We start from the raw sequence: 17,933 nt of genomic DNA, 5'->3' as shown, positions 1-17,933 counted from the left end.
AGCTGCAGAGGGGGGATGTTGTTGGCAGCTCCAGGAGGATGCTCTGGGATGCTGCCCTGGGTTGTCCAGAGCACTGGGGATGGATCAGCCAATGCTCTGCTGCTCCTTTTGCTCTCTCCCCGGGCCCTTGCAGAGCACCAGCCATGCTGTTTGCCCCCAGCCTTCCCACGGCCAGCCTGGGGCTGCTCACGGGTTTTCTGTGCTCAGCATTGGCCTGGGCATGTTCTTGAGAGAGCCTGGGCAAGGAGCCTGGAGTGCTCAATGTTAAAAAACTAAAACAAAGAAAGAGACCCTCCATGATGCCAACAAGAAGTATCAAAGATAATTTTATTACAAGTGATTGTCAGAAATTTGCCAGCAGTTTAATGCTTCTGAAACCATCCACTCATCAGTGTCCACACTGCAGCCTTGAGCTCCTGGTTCCTCAGGCTGTAGATGATGGGGTTCAGGGCTGGAGACACCACTGAGTACAGAACTGACAGGGCCAGATCCAGGGATGGGAAGGACATGGAGGGGGGCTTCAGGTAAGCAAATGCTGCAGTGCTGAGGAACAAGGAGAGCACGGCCAGGTGAGGGAGGCAGGTGGAAAAGGCTTTGTGCCGTCCCTGCTCTGAGGGGATCCTCAGCACTGCCCTGAAGATCTGCACATAGGAGAAAACAATGAACACAAAACATCCAAATGATAAACCGGCACTAACAGCAAGAAGCCCAAGTTCCCTGAAGTGGGATTTGGAGCAGGAAAGCTTGAGGATGTGTGGGATTTCACAGAAGAACTGGCCCAGGGCATTGCCATGGCACAGGGGCAGGGAAAATGTATTGGCTGTGTGCATGAGAGCATAGAGAACTGCAGTGGCCCAGGCAGCTGCTGCCATGTGGGCACAAGCTCTGCTGCCCAGGAGGGTCCCATAGTGCAGGGGTTGGCAGATGGACACGTAGCGGTCGTAGTACATGATGGTCAGGAGGGAAAACTCTGCTCCAATGAAGAACATAAAGAAATAGATTTGTGCTGCACATCCTGTGTAGGAGATGGTCCTGGTGTCCCAGAGAGAATTGTGCATGGCTTTGAGGACAGTGGTGCAGATGGAGCCCAGGTCAGTGAGGGCCAGGTTGAGCAGGAAGAAGTACATGGGCCTGTGCAAGTGGTGGCTGCAGGCTACGGCGCTGATGATGAGGCCGTTGCCCAGGAGGGCAGCCAGGGAGATGGCCAGCAAGAGGCAGAAGTGCAGGAGCTGCAGCTGCCGCTTGTCTGCCAGTGCCAGCAGGAGGAAGTGGCTGATGGAGCTGCTGTTGGACATTTGTTGTTTCAGGCCATGGGGACCTGTTCATGGAGAAAGGACAGTGAAGAGTCAGGAGAGGCTGCTTTGAGCCAAACCTTGGCCATTCCCTGCAGACTGTCCTGCTGGGTCTCACCCAGCCTTGTTCCTGCTCTGGGAAAACCTTCACCCAGGTCCCTGCCTGAGCTGCAGTTGTGCTGGCTGAGTGTGCCCGGGGCAGCCAGGCCTGTGCGTGAGGGCTCTTGAGGAACCATCCCTGCCCCACTGCCCTGGGTTTTTGGCCATGGGGCAGAGGGACAAGGCTGGATATTCAGGATTTGTCAAGGGAATCACTCCTGCTGCAGACAGGTTTGGTAGTATCTGCATTCCCAGTTCTAAAGGAAATAGATGGCAAGAGTTGGTTTTAGGAATTTCTTTCTTATCTATACATCATTCCCGTTTCTCTGAGGTAAGAAATCCCCAGCATTTCTGCTGTACTCAGAGTTTGCCACTTAGAGATGGGAGAGGCAAAGGATTCCCTGTAGGTGAGACTGCAACGAGAGCACAATCACACTCCCAGGTCACCCTAGGAGGAACCAGACTCTTTCCCCCTCAAGCGGAGGGATCCCTGAATGTCTCACCCTCTCCAAAGGTCTCTGGGCAAGGTCTCAGCACCCCCTTGTGCCAAGGACACTCCCAGCTCCCTTGGCAAACCCAACAGCATTTCCTCAGCTCTGGCAGCTCTGCCCTTCCCCATTGGACATTCAGGGAACTTGGAGGGCCTCTGGCACAGACTTTGCACCCAGGAGGGCAGCTCAGAGCTTGGCAGGACACAGCAAGGACATCCCTGGCTGTGCCCATGATGGGATCTCAGGGAGGGGGCTCAGCTCATTCCCCTTTCCCATGGATTGCTTTGCCCACAGCCCCACAGGTGCCAAGGAAGCTTGGGCACCCCATTCCCATGGACAGCCCTGCCTGGCAGGAATGCCAAGGGCAGCGCCTGACTCAGCTGCTGCAAATGCCGGAGCCTCCCTGATAGCAGCAGATAACAGTGACAATATCAGGGCAGTGCAGAAACAAGAGAAGATGTTGTGGTGCTGTGCCTGAGAGGGCAGGGCAGAGACAGCCGGCCACTCAGGACAGTGTTCTCGTACCCAGCTGTGCCCAGCACCTCCCACACACCAGCAGTGCCCTCCTGCCCCCAACACTGCTCTCTTCACCCCCCTCTCCTTCCCTCAGCATCTCCCTGGACCTGGGCATTCCCTCCTGAGAGGAGCCTTGTCCCTGTCAGCGCTCACAGAGCCCATCCCACCCTGTGTGCCCTGACCCCGGCCCTACAGAAACCTGCAGGGCCCTGGCTGGGGCAGGCTCTGTGTGCAGGTGGGCAAGGGCAGCTCAGGAGAGCCCTGCTGGGTCCTGCAAAGGTGATGCTGCTGCTGCTGTCCAGGGCTGAGGAGTGGCTGAGGGCTTTTGGGAGGCTCCCAGCAGAGAGACTGACCACCCAAAGTTACAGTTCTGAAGTCTCTGTAAATGTTCAAATATTCTTTGGATGATCCTGTGTGTCCCTTTCAACTCAGAATGTTCTGTGATTCTGGGATTACAATTTCTGCCTGCTTCTCTCATCCCCCTGTTGCCTATAATCCAAAGGAAAAAAAATGCTTGCAAGAGTGTTAGAACAGTAAAATAAAAAACTTTTATTGCAAGCTTCCAGGTGTCCCAGTGGGGATGGGACACACCCGGTTCCTGATTTCAACAATTTATTAAGGTTGATTAATTAGGACATTTAACAGGAACATCCAAGAGGAGATTCAGCCGCCCCAGTTACACACCCCTGGAGCAGGCCCAAAGGCTTCCTTGCCTGCACTTTTTGTTGTGATTGCTCACATTCTGGTCAATAAAATAAATGTTCTTGTAGGTTCTCTTCCTGATAAGACTATTTCATAATAAGGCTGATAAGAGGACAGTATTTCAGAAATGTATTTAGACAGTTTCTTGTTTTGAAAAGGAAATGAGTTTTTTGGGAGACAGACCATGAGAGACAGTCAGGATATTGTTCTAAAATCTAAGAGAAAGGTTAGGAAACATACTAGAGTTAATGAAGGATTATAGATATGGAAGTATATAATAGTAGTTTAATGGAGTTTATAAAGAGTTTAATAGAGATAAGTAATGATTATAATTTTTTAACTATATAATAGTAATTAACAGAGCTTTGAAGACATGAAAATGTATAAAATGCAAAAATCTTTTTGCCATCACACCAACTTTGCCCTTTTTCTCTGAGTAGGAAATTGAAACACTCTCAGGAAAGCTCCTAATTTTTCCAGCAATCCCAGGCTTACCTTCTATGGGAAGTGTCCTCTGGAGCTGTGCCCAGGCTGGTCTGGAGCTTAGAGCAGCCCTGCCCCACCAAGCCTCTCTCAGCAGCAGCACCTGCCCTGCTCTGGGTGGCTCCTTCCACCCAGAATTTCTCCCCAGTGCTGGGAGCAGCTCCCCTGGGTAGCTGAAAGCTGTCCCTGGCAGGCAGCAGAGTCCCTGCCCCAGCACAGCACACTGGGCTGCAGGAACCTGCTCTGCAGGACAGCCCTGGGCACCCCTGGCTGCAGCCCCAGCTGCTCAGCCGTGCAGCAGAGCCTGGCAACAGGAGCTGCCTTGGGCTGTGCCTGGGCTGGGGCAGCAGGGAAAGCCAGCCCTGCCCTAGGGCCACAGCCCTGCAGCAGCTCTGAGAGTCCTCCTGAAAGGTCCTCAAATCTGTGGGATGTGCCAGCTCCAGGAGATCCCTGCAGGAACTGCAGCTTCTCTTCCCACAGCCAAGGAATGACTGTTAAAAACCTGGGATGATTTCTGCTCTAGTGAGCCCTGAGTGAGCTCTCTTTGTGCTCCCAGCCCAGGCTGAGTTTAACCCCTCGGTGCCTCTGTGCTGTGCTGGGGGTGGCTGCAGGCAGTGCCCCAGCCCTGCTGGGCTGTGCAGAGGAGCTGCTCCTGGGCAGCTCTGTCTATCTGCAGCACTGGCCTTGTAGGAGTTGCCTCTGTGCCAGGAGCCCAGCCCAGCTCAGCAGCACAGACACAAAACAAGGACTTTAATGACCCTCTGGGGCTTTGGTGCTCAGGCCCTGAACCTCAGTCCCTGAGAAGAAGCTGGAGAAACCTTTCCAGAACTCCAAGTCAGAATGCAACTCCAAAGTTTCTTTCACTTTTAATGAGTCCCACTGAGGGACACAACTGAGAAAGTGTCCCCAGCCCAGGCAGAGCAGAGAACTGGAGGCAGTGATGACAGGTGGGGACAAAGAGAAGCCAAGTCTTGGTGCCCTGGGGCACAGCAGGGTCTGTGCCACCAAGGGCTGTGAGGAGACACCTTCTCCTGAGGCACTGGGGCCTCCTGGCACAGCCCCAGCCAGGCTGGCCACTGTCACCCCTTTGTCCTGCCCTTAGCATCCCCCCCTAGCCCACATCCCAGTGGCCTCAAGGATCTGCTGGAAGGAGTCCCTGGGGAGCCTTGGTCAGGAATGGCCCTGGGGCCTCCTTCATGTTCCAAGGGACTGCAGGTTTTTCAAAGGACTTGGGGTTTGATTTTTGCCTTGAAGTCTCTGAGAGGTTTGTACAATCATGGCCTCCAGTTATCTGCTGTAATTAGTCCCTGGAGAGGCTTTGTCAGTAACAACACTCAGTGGGGCTCATTAATGCTCTGAGATACTCAAGGTTTTTAAGGTACTTTTGAGTTTCCTTTCTACTCTGAATTTCTGAGAGGCTTTTTGTGCAATCCTGGCCTCCAATTCTCTCTTTCAAGGAGTCTATGAGGAGTCTGTGTTGGAGATGGACCTCAGTGGGGCCCATTCATGCTTTGAGACACTTTGAGTTTTTTCTCTGACTTTGACTCCTGGAAAGGTTTGTGCAATCTCCTCTCAGGCCCTGAGGTTCCAGGACTCAGCTCCAAATGCAGTATGGGGCTCATTAGGATCAAACAATTCTCGTACGGCTTTGACTCCCATCTACTGTACCTATGTGGCTGCTACCCATAGTTGGTGTATCTTAGGGGTGAATACAGAGGCCAGCTCAGTCCTGCCCTCTAGTCCCCTGTTTTATTAAAAGACAACTGAGGAATGATGGAGGTCTGGTATGGCCTTTTGCCCCTGCCTGACCATGCCTAAGGGCTGCTACCCTCAGTAGGGCTATGGAGCTTTCTTGGTAGCAAACAAAGGGGCCTTCCTTCCTTTAGTTATTTTCTTAAACAAGCTGTCCCATTACCTTGTAAAGTCCCTTGTGTACTTCCCCTCAACAGATTCTAGTAATTCTCACCCATTAAAACAGGAAGACAATGCTCAAACTGCTTGGTGGAAGCTTGACTCTACTTCTGGAGTGTCTTGGTGTTTTTCTGGCTGTCTTTCAGTCTCTGCTCGAAAGTCAATCTTGTTTCACCCAGCCTGGATGTTAGAATCCACTCTTTGGGTTCTTCTACTGGGCCTTTGACTCTCTTGGCATGAGTCCATCCCCGCTCTGCAGTTCACACGGCTGATTTGGTGGTGAGCAGTACCTGAAAGGGACCTTCCCACTGAGGAGTTAGAGGCTGATCTCTCCACGATTTAATCATCACCCAATCCCCAGGATTAATATTATGGATTCTGAAATCCAGGGTGGTAGTTTGACGAAATTGCCCCTTCATGTCTTAGCCCTTCTAAGGTTTGTGCTACAGACATAACTTATTTCTTGGCATTGGCTTCCCCTTCCTCATAGGTAGCAACCTTCTGGGGTGAGGTCAGGAAGGGTAACCCAAACATCATTTCACAGGGTGACACCCCCAGATCTGACCGGGGTTGGGTTCTAATTCTTAATAAGGCCAAAAGGAGACATTTATTGCATGACATTCAGGTTTCAATCATTAGCTTAACTAAAGCTCTTTTAAGAGTTTGATTCATTCTCTCAACCCAACCAAAACTTTGTGGATGCCATGGAGTGTGTAAATCCCATTTTACTCCCAGGGCCTGAAAACCTTTCTGTAATATCTTTGATGTGAAATTAATTCCCCAGTCTGAAACAATCATGTTTGCCATCCCATACTGGGGAATAATTGATTCTAGAAGTATTTTACTCACAACATTGGCATTGGCTTTCACAGTGACTACCACCTCTACCCAATGAGTCAAGTGATCTCCTATCACTAGCAAAATCTTCCACCGTTGTATGTGAGGAAGCTCAGTAAAGTCTACCTGGATGTTTTGGAAGGGCTGTAAGGCTAGTTCTCACCCTCCTCTGGGTGTTTTCCTCATGATTTTCTTATTCACTTGTTGACATATCACACACCATTCAATTACTTGCTTAGCTATTCTGAAAATTCCTATGCATCCCCAATTCCACAGGAATTAATCACTTAGCATTTGTGTACCCCAATGTATTGTTCCATGTATGCCTTCTAGCATTTTCTTGGCAAGGGGTTTATTCAACATTTGCCTCCCATCTGCTCATCTCCACTTCCCTTCGTTATCTTTCTTGGCTCCTATTTTATGGAGTTCTTCCTCTTCTGTCCCACTGAATATGGGGACTTCTTGCATTTCTCTCATGGGTATTAATACTAATATTAGTTTTTCTGTCTCTGCTTCAGTTGCATTTTTAGCTTCTAAATAGATTGAATTGTTCCCTCACGCCTCCTGAGTAACCTCTTTTTGATGTTCTTTAACATATACCACCACTACTTCCTCTGGTATTGTAAGGTTTCTAACTCTTCTAAACAAAATTTTTCGTGAATCAGCCCCTTTCCCTTTGAATTGAATAGCCCCCTCTCTTCCCAAATGTTTCCAAAGTTATGCACTACTCCAAAAGCGTATTTTCAGTCTGTATCTATTGTTCCCCTTTTCTGTGCTAATATTTCCAGAGCTCACTTTAGGGCTTATAGCTCACACGCTTGGGCTGACCAGTTGGAAGGTAACTTTTCTATGGCTACCAACCCTTCATCCACTATAGCGTACCCCAATACTCTGTGCCCCTTAATTACCCATGAAGATCCATCGATGTACGTCATCATCCATCGATGTACAATCATTTTCCACCTTGGAGTGTGTCCTGGTTTGATGCTGGCGCAATGCCAGTGCCCCCATGAAAATATATTTTCTCTAGTGTCTACTGTGAGATGTGACCAGGAATAGAGCAAAGCAGGCTCCAACTTAGAAATAAAGAAAAAAAAATTATTAACATACAACTATATGTAAAAAGAAACACACACAGAACTCAGAATGAGCACCTTGCAGAACATTCCTCCTCCCCCCCCACCAAATTTCCAATACATCACAATAAGACAAAACCTTGGATTCTCAATTCAGTTACCACCCCTCAGATCACCAACTCTCAGTTCATCACCACCCTTCACATTATCAATTCTCAGTTCATCAAGAAGAGAGGAGTCCCTCTTGTACCATAGGTTTCTCCAGAAAACACAGTTGAAACCTCTTGTGTTTCCATGTCACATGTGGCACCTCCCAGAGAACATTTGCCATCGTGAAATCTTCCTTCCATGAGCAGTGCTCTCACCACATGGACAGGGCTCTCACAGCACATGGACCAGGGCTGCTTCTAGACTTCTCCTTTTAAAGATGCTTTGCCCAGTTCCAAGAAAAGCACAGTCTCTCACTTTTGGGACACCTGTTCCCCTCACATTCACCCCCTGGGTCCGAGGGGTCTCAAGAACAGAGATCCTCTTCTTCTTCCCGGAGGGCACCGCCACCACCCTCCTCACCCATCTTCTCTGTTCATGCACTCCTTCACATCACTGCACTCTCTTCGCTCCAAGCCATTGCCTTCCCTTAAATGCAGTCTCTGTGTCACAGGAATAATGGTTCTGTCCATGGCTATACAAGAAAAGTCCAGCTGAAGGCCACTCCATCATCTCCTTCCACCTAGGATTCTTCTTAACTCTTCTGACATCTCTCACTTGCACAGACTTTCATCACACTTGCCCATTTCTTCCAATTTCATCTCTATCGCTCTTGTCATTCAGCTCCAGGAGGATCAGCATTTGCAAGGTTTCCATTATCCAAGAAAAGGGTTAAAATCTCAGGCTCTGCCTGTCCAGAACTCTCACAGTGCCCTGCTAGGCACCTTCTCATCGCCCCCCTTCTCCTTCCTGGCCGGCCAGCTGTGCTGCCAGCACATGATATTGAATTCCAAGGTGGCACAGGCACAGGCTCCTCTCTCTTTCTGAGGGGCTGCCCGATGTCTCTCAGGGTTCCTCCACCCTTCCATCCTGCAGGGGCCTTCACCTCCCTTCTCTGTCCAAGGCCCCGGCCTACCTCACTCAGGCCTTGTGGCTTCCCTTCCTCCATCCAGCCCGCAGCTGGGCAGGGCAGGTCTGACCTCTTTCACCCATCAGAACCAAGAGAGAGTTCCCCTGGGAGTTCTCTGTTTTAACCTCACTGTGTTCTCAGAGGCATATCCAAGTCCTCAGTGGCCACACCACGTGCCAGTATTCAAATCTGAGCACACATTGGTTTGACCACAGCATCCCAAAAAACTCACTTCCTCTCAAACCAGGACAGGACTCAAGCACAATCTCTTCAAACTGGCTTCAGGCCCAAAGCATAAACAACATGAAAAGAGGTGGGCAGGCAAGCAAGCAAGGAGGATGGAACTTCATAATTTGCAGCTATTTATTGGGCAGGTAACTCCTATATGCGGATGGACTAAAACTTATAAAAATGCAAGATTTCGTGACCAAGCCCTCTTTTGCTCCCATCTTGGAGCCCTCCGGGCAGAGCCACAACTGTGGCTCCAGTACTGACCGAGTGTGGCCTTTGGAGGTGCTTCAATAAAAATCCACTTTATTCCTCTTAGCTCCATTTGGCCTCTGTTCCAGCTCCTTAAAGCGTCACAACAGCCCAGGAGCCAGAATGTGGAGAAGTGAGTGCAGTCTGAAAACAAACTGCTGCTTCTTCCTCCTCCCCTTCACTCTCAGAACCAGCCTTAAAGGTGCAGAGCTAATTTCTGGGATAAACAGACCGATGGGGTACGAGCATCATGAAATCACCCAAGGACACGCCCGTGTCAGGGTCAGGGGGTCCCGTCCCCGCCTCATCTCTGGGCTGCCAGGCGTCCCCCAGCTCCGGTATGGCCCCTTCCCCTCTCCCCAGTCCAGGGGATCCCCCGTTACACAGCACTGGCTCTCACGGGGATCCCCAAAACCAATGGCCCACCCTGTCAGTACCCAGCCAACCCAACAGAGGCCCCGCCAAGACCGTCCCCAGGGGAAATTACACCTCTTCTTCACCAAAAAGCTCCTCTTAGAGAACATGGAGATATCTTACTCCTCCTCATCGTCCTCCTCCTCTGCCTCCTTGTCCTTCTCTACCTCCTCATCCTCACCATCCTCCTCATCCTCATCATCCTCCTTGTCCTCCTCTTCCTCCTCCTCCTCATCCGCCTCATCCTTGTAATCCTTCTCCTCCTCATCATCCTCCTCCTCCTCGTCCTCCTCCATGTCGTCTTCTTCCTAATCCTCCTATTCTTCCTCATCCTGCTCCTTGTCCTCACGCTCCTCCTCCTGGTCCTCATCCTCTTCCTCATCCTCCACCTCTTTGTCCTCCTCCTCCTTCTTGTCCTCATCCTCTCCCTCCTCCTCCATATGCTCCTCCTACTCCTCCTCCTACTCCCCCTCCTTGTCCTTCTCCTCATCATCAGCCTCCTCCTCCACCTCCTTCACAACCTCATCCTCATCCTCCTCCGCCTCCTCCTCATCCTCATCTTCCTCTGCCTCCTCTACCTCTTTGTCCTCCTCCTCTACCTCTTCTTCCTCCACATCCTCCTTGTTCTTGCCCTCCTCCTCCTCTTCCTCTTCCTCATCCTTGTCCACCTCCTCCATGTCCACCTTCTCCTCCCACTCCCCCTCCTCAACCTCATCCTCCTCCTAATTGTTGTCCTCCTCCTCATCCTCCTCCAACTTGTCCTTGTCCTTGTCATCCTCCCCCTGGCCCTCCTCCTCCTTGTCCTCCTCTTCCTCATCCACCTCTTCATCCTCCTCCTTCTCCTCTGCCTCCTCCCCCTCATCAACGTCCACCTCCTAGTCCCCCTCCTCCTCCTCAACATCCACCTTCTAGTCCTCCCTCTCCTCCTCCTCCACAATGTCCACCTTCTAGTCCTCCTCCTCCTCATCCTCCTCTTTCTCCTCCTCCTTGTCCTCCTCGTACTCCTCCTCCTCGTCAGCCTCCTCCTCTTCCTCGTACTTTGTCCTCCTCCTCTTCCTCATCTGTGTGCTCTGCCTCCTCGTCAGCCTCCATCTCCTCCATATCATCATCCTTGTCCTTGTCCTCCTCATCCTCCTACTCCTTCTCTGCCTCCTCATTCTCCTCTTCATCCTCATCCTTGTCCTCCTCCTCATCCTCCTTCTCTTCGTCCTCCTCGTCCTCCTCTTCTTTGTCCTCCTCCTCTGCGTCCTTGTTCTCCTCTTCCTCCTCCTCCTCATCATTCTCCTCTTCATCCTCCTCCTGGTCCTCTTCCTCCTCCTCCTCGTCCTCCTCTTGTCTTCCTCCTTGTCCACCTCTTTGTCCTCCTCCATCTCCTCCTCCTCATCCTCTCCCTCTTCCTCCTCTTGTCTTCCTCCTAGTCCTCGTTCTCCACGTCTTCGTCCTCCTCCTTCTCCTCCGCCTCCTCGTCCTCCCTCTCCTCGTCCTGCTCATCATTCTCCTCTTCTTCCTCATCCTCGTCCTCCACCTCATCGTCCTCCTCCTCCTTGTCCTCCTCCTCCTTCCCCACCTCCATCTCATCCTCCACCATCTCGTCTTCCTCCTCCTCCTCATTGTCCACCACTTCCTCCTCCTCCTCATCCTCCTCCTCACCCTCTTCCTCCTCCTTGTCCTTGTCCTCGTCCTCGTCATTGTCCTCTTCCAGGTCCTCGTAGGAGTAGGAACACCTCCTATTCTTCCTCCACCTCGTCCTTCTCCTTCATGCTCTCCTTGTACTCCTCCTCCTTGTCGCCTCCTCCTAGTCTTCCTCATCTGCATGCTCTTCCTCCCCATCCTCCTCCACCTCCTCCTCCTTGTCCTCATTGTCTTCCTCCTCATCCTCCTCCTTCTTCTCTGCCTCATCTTCCCTCCTCTTCATCGTCATCCTCCTCGTACTCCATCTCCTCCTCCTCGTCCTTCTCCTCATCCTCCTACTCATCCTATCCTTCTCCTAGTCCTGGCCCACCTCCTCCTCATCCTCCTCCTCTTCCTCGTCCTCATCGTCCTCCTTCACTTCTTCTCCTCTTCACCTGCTACTCCTCCTCCTCCACCTCCTCATCATCCTCCTTCTCCTTTTCCTTGTCCTCCTCCTCCCCTTCCTCGACATCCTTCTCCACTTTCTCCTCGTACTCCTCTTCCTCATCATCCTCCTCTTCCTCATCTGCGTGCTCCTCCCCCTCATCCTCCTCCTCCTCATCTCTAACTCCTTTCCTGAGCCTCCTCTTCCTCCACCTTCTCCACCTCCTGCACATCCTCGTCCTTGTCCTCGTCCTCCTCTTCCTCTTCCTCCACCTCATCCTCCATCTCCTCCTCATCCTCCTCCTGGTCATCCTCCTCCTCCACCTCATCTGGTTCCTCATCCTCCTCTTCCTCCTCCTTCTTGTACACTCTCTCTTCGTCGTCCTCATCCTCCACCTCCTCATCCTCTCCCTTCTTCCCCTCCACATCCTTGTCCTCGTCGTCCTCTTCCTCCACCTCCTCATCCTCCTACTTGTCCAATTCTTCCTCCTGGTCCTCTTCCTCCTGGTCCTCCTCCTTGTACTCCTCTTCCTCCACCTCCTTGTACACTTTCTCCCCTTCCTCCTCATTCTCCTCGTCCTCCACCTCCTCATCCTCCTCTTCCTCCACCTCCTCCTCATCCGCTTCCTTCTCCTCCACGTCCACCTCATTGTTCTCTTTCTCCTCATCCACCTCTTCCTCCTCCTCATTATCCTCCTCCTTGTCCTCCTCCTTCTCATCCTGTTTGTCCACCTCCTCATCCTCCTCCTTGTCCTCCACCTCCTTATCATTCTCGTACACCTCCTGCTCCTCGACCTCCTCCTCCACATTCTCCTCGTACTCATCTTCCTCGTCATCCTCCTCCACCTCCTCCTTGTCCTCTTCCTCCTCATCCTCTCCCTCCTCTTCCTCCACCTCCTCGTCCTCCTACTCGTCCAATTCTTCGACCTGGTCCTCTTCCTCCTCCTCCACCTCCTTCTCATCCGCCTTCTCCTCCTCCATGTCCACCTCCTCGTCCTCTTCCTCTTCATCTGCCTCTTCCTCCTCCTCATCAACCTCCTCCACCTTGTCCTCCTCATCCTTCTCCTCCTCGTCCTCCTCCTCTTCATCCTGTTCATCCACCTCCTCATCCTCCTCCTTGTCCTCCTCCTCCTAATCCTCCTCCTCCTCGTCCACCTCTTCCTCATCCTCCTCCTCTTCCTCCTTCAGCTCTTCCTCCTTCTCCTCCTCCTCATTGCCCTCCTTGTCCTCCTCCTTTGCCTCCTTGACCTCCTCTTCCTCTACCACCTCGTCCTCCTCCTCATTCTCCTACTCGTCTTATTCTTCTTCATCCTCCTCCTCCTCTTTCTCCTCCTTGTCCTCCTCCTCCTCGTCATTGTCCTCATCCTCCTCGCCCTCCTCCTCAACAACCTTGTCCTAAATCCTCCTCCTCATCCTCCTCCTCTTTCTCGTCCTCATCATCCTCCTTCACCTGCTACTCCTCCTCCTCCACCTCCTCATCATCCTCCTTCTCCTTTTCCTTGTCCTCCTCCTCCCCTTCCTTGACATCCTCCTCCACTTTCTCCCCGTACTCTTGCTCATCCTCCTCTTCTTCCTCATCTGCGTGCTCCTCCCCTTCATCCTCCTCCTCCACCTCATCCCTGTCTAACTCCTTGCCTCCAGCCTCCTCATCCTCCACTTCCTCTACCCCCTGCACATCCTCGTCCTTGTCCTCATCCTCCTCTTCCTCTTCCTCCAATTCGTCCTCCGTCTCCTCCTCCTCATCCTCCTCCTGGTCATCCTCCTCCTCCACCTCATCTGGCTCCTCGTCCTCCACCTCTTCCTTCTTGTACTCTTTCTCCTCTTTCTCTTCTTCCTCCTCGTCCTCCTCGTCCTCCACCTCCTCATCCTCATTCCTCCTCTTCCTCCACCTCCTCATCCACCTCCTCCTCATCTGCTTCCTCCTCCACATCCACCTCATCGTCCTCTTCCTCCTCATCCACCTCTTCTTCCTCCTCATTATCTTCCTCCTCCTTGTCTTCCTCCTCACCCTGTTTGTCCACCTCCTCATCCTCCTCCTTTCCTCCACGTCCTCATCCTTCTCATACACCTCCTGCTCCTTGACATCCTCCTCCACATTCTCTTCATACTCATCTTCCTCATCATCCTCCTCTTCCTCATCTGCGTGCTCTTCCTCCTCCTTGTCCTCTTCCTCATCATCCTCTCACTCCTCCTCCTCCACATCCTTGTCCTCGTCCTCCTTCTCTTCCACCTCCCCGTCCACCTCCTTCTCATCCGCCTTCTCCTCCTCCACGTCCACCTCCTCATCCTCTTCCTCCTCATCTGCCTCTTCCTCCTCCTCATCAACCTCCTCCACCTTGTCCTCCTCCTCCTCTTCATCCTGTTTGTCCACCTCCTCATCCTCCTCGTACTCCTCCTGCTCCTCAAACTCCTTCTCCACATTCTCCTCATACTTGTCTTCCTCGTCATCTTCCTCTTCCTCATCTGCATGCTTCTCCTCACCCTCGTCTTCCTCCTCGTCTATCTCCTCGTCCTCCCCCTCCTAAATCTCATCATCCTCCTCCTCGTCCTCCTCTGCCTCATCCTCCTCATCCTCATCCTCGTCATTGTCCTTGTCATCCTCCTCTTCCTCCTCCTCCTCCTCATTCACGGCCTCCTCCTCCCCCACGTCTTCATCCTCCTCATTAGCCTCTTCCTCCTCCTCATTGTCATCCTCCTCCTCCTCATCCTTTTCTTCCTCATCCTCCTCCTAATTGTCCTCATCCTCCTCCTCGTCAACAGCATGGGATATTTTCCCCTCCTTTTCTGTGGGACAGTGAAGCCGAGCTGCACCCTTCTGGTGCCCCATTCTTTCTTCAGCTAGGGATGTCAAAGTCACCAGAAGCAGGAAAATCCCTATTCCCTGTTTCCTTGTGGTTGCAGCCTGGAACATCCTCTCCAAACAAAATCTTTCTGACAGCCCTGCTGAATGACATTGGGAGGAGGTTTGTGAGAAAGGAAGGAAATTGTATTTTGATAGGAAATAAGAGCTGCAAAATTATTTCTTTCTGTCCCATTCATTTTCAGTCAGTTCCAGTTCTGTTTTCAGAGTGCCAACTTCTCAGCTGATTGTGTTTGTGTTCTCCTTTCTCTCCTGCCTTTCTCTGCCTGCTCTGTTTCTTTCTGTGCCTCACTTGACCCAGGGCAGCTCCCACCAAAGACCCTGCCCTGATTTGATTCCTCATCCATGAGCTACAGCAACCATGGGGGAAGTTATGAAGGCTGGCAGTGAAATGTCACTGTAAGATCTTGCTTCACGTGGCCTTTGCCTCCATCTTAAGAGCTTTGCCTTCAAGGGCAGGAACATCTTTTCTTGGCTGGGATCTGGAATTCCAGCCCCTGGGAGTGTGCGCCATGGATCCCAGAGGGGCAATTCCAAGGCTCCCAGGGTGCTGCTCCTGCCGTGCCTCCCAAGGAGCTGTGCAGGGCCAGGGGACAAGATCCAGCAGCTCTGTTAGTTCTGCAGTGCCACAACGGTCCCTGGTTCCATGAATTTCCCTACTGCCAGCAACAGTTCCTTGGGTCCCATGATGCCCTGCTGTGTCACCATGGATATTTGGTGCCTTGAAGTTCTTCAGTGTCACAATGGCCTCCCTCATTCCATGAGCTTCTGCAGTGTCACAATGGCCTCCTTGGATGGGCAGTGTCACCATGGACCATTGGCTCCCTGCAGCCCTGCTGGGTCACCATGGACTCCTCGGTTCCATGAGGTTCTGGGGGTGTCTCCATGGTCTCCTTGGATCTGCAGTGTCACAATGGACCACCGGATCCACGTGGCCCTGTTGTGTCACCATGGCCCCTTGGTTCCATGGGACTCCAGGGTCACAATTGACTCCTTGCTTCCACGTCACCCCCTGAGCGCCAAAATGGCCCCTTCATTCCATGAGGAACACAAAAATTTTGTAGAAACATTGAGCAAATCCTGCTTAACACACCTGGGAACATCTGTTTGTATTCAAGAGAGATTAAAGGTGAGGATGGCACCAGCAGCTTCCATCTGCAACAGAGATCCAGGGAAAGGACAGGGACAGAGAATTCAGCTGCAAGACTCAGAGAATTCTGCTTCCAGAGATCATTTCTGCTCACACTGCCCCTTGCAGAAAGGTGACACCATTCCAGGCAGCCTGGACTGAGCAGGTGGTTCCTGAGTGGGGTTTGTTGTTTAGGAAACCTGCTCAGGCTTTTCCATTCTTCCCTCACCAACAGGAAAATTCTCCTGGGCCTGTGTGCAGGCAGAGCCCTGAGGGGAGCAGGTGGGACAGGGTGCAATGGCCTGGGAGGTGGAGCTGCAGAACTCAGGGACAAGGTTCTGCTGCAAGGCACAGGGATGTCAGTCCCAGGTGCACCAAGTCAGACATGGTGAGGCTGGGGGTGAGGAGCAGCTTGTCCAAACAGGGCCAGCCCTGAAGGGGCTTATTCTTCTCTGTGCCCAGACCTCCTAAGGAGACATTCAGCATCAGGATCACCTGGGGAATGCTTCTATCAGCTCTTCTCTGAACTGGAAAATAAAAAAATACTCACTGGATTTAAAAAAAAAAGTCATGAGGTACACTTTGAAATCTTCATCCTGAAAGGAAGTCCAAACTGACTCCAATCTGTCGGAGTCAACGGGAGACAAGCACATCCGATGACGATCAACAAGTCTCAACTTTATTTAGGCAATAAGCATACTTTTATAAGGATAGTAATAAGGTTCATACATACTGCAAAAGTAGAACTCATAATTGGTCTGCAGGTGGATGTCAGCTCCACCTCTACTATCACATACTCAGGATGCTTGTGGTTTTCTACTCTGGCAAGACCCTGTTTTCTCTATCCTGTTGTTTTATAACTTCTTGCTCAAGGAGACAGTGTCCTTGCCCACGACCCTATTGCTTTACCAGCTGCAACTTATCATGACCCCTCTCATCTAACCAGGCGTCTACAAAACTCTCTACACCAATCAGCCCCACAAGTCCTGGAAACTTGAAGACCACTGAAGGAAGAGAAAGAGCCCCCAAGGGCTTTCTGTATTTTAATGAATCCCCATGGTGGATATGGGATTGAGTCCAGGACACTCAGGCACTGAGAGAAGGCTGAAGAAGCTGCTCAAGGAGTCAGAAGCAAAACTCAAGTCCCTTGGAGCATCACTGGACCCCACTGAGTGCAGGGAGTGCCACAGGCTGCCCAGGGGCTGGTGAGAGCAGATCCTTGAGGCCAGGATTGAGGGGAGCCAAAGGCTCTGAGCAGGGAACTGCAATGCTGAGCAAGGCCTGGGCTGGGTGGGGGAAGCAGAAAGGCCAAGCCCTGAGCCCAGCCTGGGACAGCAGGGCCTGTCCCTCAAAGGTGGCTTGCGGCTGTTTGTGGGGCAGGGGGATGTGAGGGGCAGCAAGGACAAATGCCGTAAACCTTTGTGACACTCCAGATCCTCATGGAACCAAGGGGCCAGTGTGACACTGTGGGAAGTTGTGGGACCAAGGGGATCATTGTGGCACTGTTTGGGCCATGGAACCAAGGGGCCAGTGTGACACTGTGGCGCCTCATGGAAACAAGAGCCCATTGTGAGCTTATACTACGTAACCTCATGGAACCAAGGGCCCATGGTGACACTGTGGTGCCTCATGGAATCAAGGAGAGCATTGTGAAACTCGGGTGCCCCAAGGAACCAAGGGTCCATGGTGACCTTGTGCAGCCCAGAGTGTCACAGAGGAGCCACTGTGACACAGCAAGGGCACATGGAGCCGAGGGGCCATGGTGACACATCAGGGCTTTGTGGAACCATAAAGCAATTGTGACATTGCAAGGCCTCCGGGAAGCACGGAGCCCTTGTGACACTGCAGAAGGAAGGGGAACATTGTGACACTCCAGGGCCTTATGAAACCAAGGAGACCATTGTGACACTGTGGGATTACATAAACCAAGGGAACATGGAACAGCTCTGGCTGGCTGGGCCTCCTAGGGACCACCTGGCAGGTCCAGCTGACCTTGGCATGTCGAGGGCTGCTTCTCATCTGCCCCTGAAGCACTGGAGCTCTGGGCTTTCTTTCCCATGGCAGAGAACTGCCCTCCTCCTCCAGGGGCACATGGCCAAAATTGGGATTCCTCCTCCAAATTTCCTTATATGCAAAGATTGTTCCCAGATGAAATCTGGCAGGACAGACAGATCTGGCTGCCTTGGTCACCCAGGGCCTTGGCCACCCAGGGCTGCCTTGGCCACCCAGGGCCCACCCAGTGCCTTTGAAACACTGGGACCATGTGCTTTTCTTTCTTAGGGGAAAAACCATCCATCTTGACCAGGCACCCATGGCCAATATTGGGCATTTGCCTCCAGAATTTCCTGTATCCAAGGATAACTCCCAGACAAAAGCTGCCAGGACTGACAAGTCTGGCTGGTCTTGGCTTCCTGAGGACTGGCACTCATCTGCCCCTGAAGCACTGGGGCTCTGTGCTTTCCTTCTTAATA

The 17,933-nt window shown here is 52.0% G+C and overlaps 1 protein-coding gene across 1 annotated transcript; it reads right to left on the bottom strand.

The window, feature by feature from the left end:
• Positions 1-362: 362 nt before the first annotated feature.
• LOC311165903 (olfactory receptor 14J1-like) lies at positions 363-1,295 on the bottom strand (the record flags this gene model as incomplete). Its single annotated transcript, XM_084227394.1, has 1 exon — positions 363-1,295. One exon carries the CDS (start codon positions 1,293-1,295, stop codon positions 363-365), a length of 933 nt encoding a protein of 310 aa, XP_084083520.1.
• Between the last annotated feature and the right edge of the window lie 16,638 nt (positions 1,296-17,933).

The sequence above is a fragment of the Fringilla coelebs genome, assembly GCF_963513975.1.
Source record: "Fringilla coelebs genome assembly, contig: SCAFFOLD_33, whole genome shotgun sequence".
NCBI classification, from domain to species: domain Eukaryota; kingdom Metazoa; phylum Chordata; class Aves; order Passeriformes; family Fringillidae; genus Fringilla; species Fringilla coelebs.
This window is presented reverse-complemented; position numbering and strand designations above follow the sequence as displayed.